Source organism: Phaseolus vulgaris, chromosome 4 (assembly GCF_051622355.1).
Source record: "Phaseolus vulgaris cultivar YP4 chromosome 4, ASM5162235v1, whole genome shotgun sequence".
Classification (NCBI taxonomy): domain Eukaryota; kingdom Viridiplantae; phylum Streptophyta; class Magnoliopsida; order Fabales; family Fabaceae; genus Phaseolus; species Phaseolus vulgaris.
The window spans coordinates 50,637,389-50,641,219 of NC_143501.1; the positions used below are offsets into that span (position 1 = coordinate 50,637,389).

At 34.6% G+C, this 3,831-nt stretch overlaps 1 protein-coding gene across 1 annotated transcript; it reads right to left on the minus strand.

Moving 5' to 3' along the window:
- Positions 1-1,191: 1,191 nt before the first annotated feature.
- LOC137817574 (protein ENHANCED DOWNY MILDEW 2-like) lies at positions 1,192-3,618 on the minus strand. The gene is made up of 4 exons (XM_090301732.1): positions 3,535-3,618; positions 2,862-3,326; positions 1,572-1,668; positions 1,192-1,466 (listed from the first exon to the last, which is right to left on the minus strand). Exons 2-4 carry the CDS (start codon positions 3,299-3,301, stop codon positions 1,371-1,373), a joined length of 633 nt encoding a protein of 210 aa, XP_090157858.1. The 5' UTR covers positions 3,302-3,326; positions 3,535-3,618; the 3' UTR covers positions 1,192-1,370.
- Between the last annotated feature and the right edge of the window lie 213 nt (positions 3,619-3,831).

Sequence of the window (3,831 nt, forward strand, 5' to 3'; positions counted from 1 at the left end):
TGAAAGGAATGTTCCTTTGTGTGCGAAACTGTTTGATTTTTTTTCGTGGGCGAATATTCATCCGTTTGACCGAAAAAATTTGTCGCCTTTTGTCCCAAATTCAGTTGAGATTCTTATGTGGAATTTCAGGAAAAAACTATTTTGAGAGAATTTTTCAGAAATTTTGTGCAAACCAAGGCTATCCTCTACCGAAACTTGTGAAATTTCGCCCTACTTTCGGCAATTTTTATTCTGGGTCCGTGTTGCGCTGAAAAGGTTCACACAAGAACTTCCATATGCTGTTTGCACACAGATAAGGATGCACGTCCATATAAGAATCAGAAAAAGGAGATACGGGAAAGAAAATCCAGGACGTTTTGTTGTCGGAAAACCAGTTTTGTTCACTCTCGGTCTGGGACTTACTACGCCTTACTCCTTGGGCGTTTTGGTCTTAAATTTTTACCATACGTTCGTCACTGTTTCTATTGAGTTTTGGCTGAGGTTTCAGGCCCAGATTCGTCCCACAAGATTGGCAATAAATTTTTTCTTGATCATTGCGGGGACTGAAAGGAAGGTTTGTTTGTGTGCTAAACTGTTTGATTTTTTTCGTGGGCGAATACTCATTCGTTTGACCTGAAATTTGTCGCGTTTTGTCCCAAATTCAGTGGAGATTCTTACGTGGAATTTCAGGAAAAAAACTATTTCAAGAGAATTTTTCAGAAATTTTGTGCAAACCAAGGTTAAAAGGATTCCCATCAGCAATATTTCTCTCTAATTCCTTTGTGTCATGCTTGACTACATCGGGAAGTAATTTTTTAACACAATGTGGATGATAAAAACGTTCACAGGTTCCAGAAGCACATTTAAAAACCTGAAAGGAGAATTCCCAAAAACTTAGTTCCATGTATAACAGGAAGCTTCAGAACAACCCCTTGTTTCCAAGGTTTGTTGATGTTTTAATAAATCAATCATAATTAGTGCAAGATAGAACAGATATTGAAGCAGGAGGACTTTTTGACTATGAAATTCACATGAATGTATGGTGTGAGAAGAGGAAAAGATAAAATACTATTCATTTCAAGGTTAGTTTTCATAAATTGTCAACATTGTGAGGAAATGACAGACCTGTTAGCATCCCTAATAAGATTACTTTTTGGGTTGGGTAATACAAAAAAGTTGCTTTATTTGTTGAAGAAAAAAGGGGGGAAATGTAAGATTCAAAGGGCATGCTTGATTTTGAATTTGGATCTCAATTCTACTACAATGGCTAAAAAAGTCAATATAAAGTAGTAAACAACTGATAATTTGACTAACAATGACAAGGAGGCACATCATTCTGCCAAAGGAAAATAATTAAATGATGTAAGCAAGAAGAGAAGCTTTTTCCATAGCTATACCTCAGCACCGATAACTTTATCAGAAGACCCCAGCTTGCCACATGCAAAACATTGGTGCTCACAATTCTTACAATAAAAGTTCTGGATCTCCTGCATAATTTTGTCATGGCCACAGTCAACAAATTTCTTCCAAATTATATGAAGTGGAAAAGGAGAAGTAAAATATAAATGAAAAACAATAGAGCACCATCATACATCAACTTCCTTTTGGGTAAAACCAAGAGAAGAACAACTATTTTCTCTACCAGCCTCCTTTGTAGCATGAAATGATCTCATGCACACGCCATCACAACTGCAATTAATATTAAATAATGAACAAAAACTCAAAAACTATTCTACAGTAGGGAAGCAAATGAAAACTTCATCTAATTTACTGTAAGAAATTTATCAGAATACATAGTGCTTCAGGTTCCTTACACTATCTTTAGAATATATTGTAGAATCAATTAGTCATCTTAGGAGATGGTTAATGATTTTATTACTTTTTTTTTTGTTTCCTTTTTATTATGACTATGGCTCATTATATCTTGGCAGGATTTGGCTTATACCGTATTTTCTACAGCCCGCAATCAAGTATTTGATTACTTGTGTAAATAGAACCATTGTGTTGGTATTTTATTCTAATTTTACACACTGTATCAATATAAAGTATTATTATGCAGTCTCTATTCCAATAATTCTTAACGAAAGACAAGCAGTGAGACAAATATAAAGAAGGACTGATCAAGTATACCAATGAAAATAAATTACCACCACTTAAAATAGATTAAAGTATACCAATTAAAATAAACTAACCCAATGAAAAAAATAGCATACCATATAACATTACCACCATTCTTTTATTATGATTATGGCTCACAATATCTTGGCGGATTTGGCTTATACTAGATTTTCTACAGATAAAGTACTTGATACCTTTTGTAAATAGAACCATTGTGTTGGTATTATTATGCAGTCTATATTCCAATAATTCTTAACGAAAGACAAGCAGTGAGACAAATATAAAGGAGGACAGATCAAGTATACCAATGAAAATAAATTACCACCACTTAAAATAGATTAAAGTATACCAATTAAAATAAACTAACCCAATGAAAAAAATAGCATACCATATAACATTACCACCATTCTTTTATTATGATTATGGCTCACAATATCTTGGCGGATTTGGCTTATACTAGATTTTCTACAGATAAAGTACTTGATACCTTTTGTAAATAGAACCATTGTGTTGGTATTTTATGAAATTTCAGTATAGAGTATTATTATGCATAATCATTATTCCAATAATCCTTAACAATAGATATGCAGTCAGAAAGATACACAAGAGGACATATACAGATTCTTAAAATAAATTAACCCATCTGAAAAAATAACATACCATATAACATTACCAAATAAATTTTCAGAAAAAAGAATCATGAAATGCAGTTTCACATACATCATTATCAGAATAAGAACGTTCGGAAGAAAGAAAAAAAATACCTCAACTCCCTATCCTTGCTCAAGTCTTGCCAGAGAGATCCCACAGACATTTGATGTCCTCCCTTCACACTATGGAGGAAATGAAGGGTGATCAAAACAGTCCTTACGTTTTCTTGAAAACCCTTCCTAGGCTTCTCAATCTTGATCCACCTTCCATCCTTTGCCAGCAAGAACACCTCGGGTCTCGCTTTGGAAAGATCAAATCTCCACGCCGTCACTTGCATGAAAATCTTCAACAGCCCGCTATCGGCATCCCCGTCCAGAAACACCTTCTCTTCGCAACCACCACAGTTCTCAGAATCATCCCATTGAATTGGCAACACAGCAAAAGACACAGGATTGTCCTCATCGTCAACAAGATGGTAATTTGACACAGAGATTAACTGAACCTCAGACTCACACTCATCTTCATCATCTGAATGCGACCTACCCCTCTTCATCTCAAAGTCTCACTTTCCACACACACTACCAAAACAACCAAGAAAACAAAATCAAAGGTGTGAGTAATTGTTAATGATAACGTATACATAAAGCAATCATAACCACTCAGGGTTTAAACACAAAACCCTTCCCTCGTCAATGGAGGAGTGTAACAAATCTTTAGAAACAAGAAAAACCCTAAAAAATTCGAAAATCGAAAAAGAAAACGACAATGGTGGAGAAATGAAGCAACCTTGTAACGCGCGAGAGAGGGAAAGAACCAAAGGTAGAAGTGAAAAGCCAACAGTTTCTTCTCAGGTTAGAGAGTTAAATCCACAATGGAAATTTTGGCGCTGCTACGATTTTTATAGGAGTTGCCACGTCACTCTTCTTCTTCCTCAAACCGCCACCTGTCACAAAGAATCTTATCTGACACTTTCTTCAAACGGAAATAATATCTTTATGACATAGAAATAAAATCTTTATATATATTATGATAATACAAAACAAATAATGACGCATTTCTTATTTTTTTATTTATATATATTTA

Coding starts and splice junctions, on each gene's coding strand:
- LOC137817574 (XM_090301732.1), bottom strand. CDS start 3,301: ATGAAGAGGGGTAGGTCGCATTCAGATGATGAAGATGAGTGTGAGTCT. Junction 1,669..2,861: donor AGCAAGGATAGGGAGTTGAG/GTATTTTTTTTC, acceptor TATTAATTGCAG/TTGTGATGGCGTGTGCATGA. Junction 1,467..1,571: donor TTACCCAAAAGGAAGTTGAT/GTATGATGGTGC, acceptor AAAATTATGCAG/GAGATCCAGAACTTTTATTG.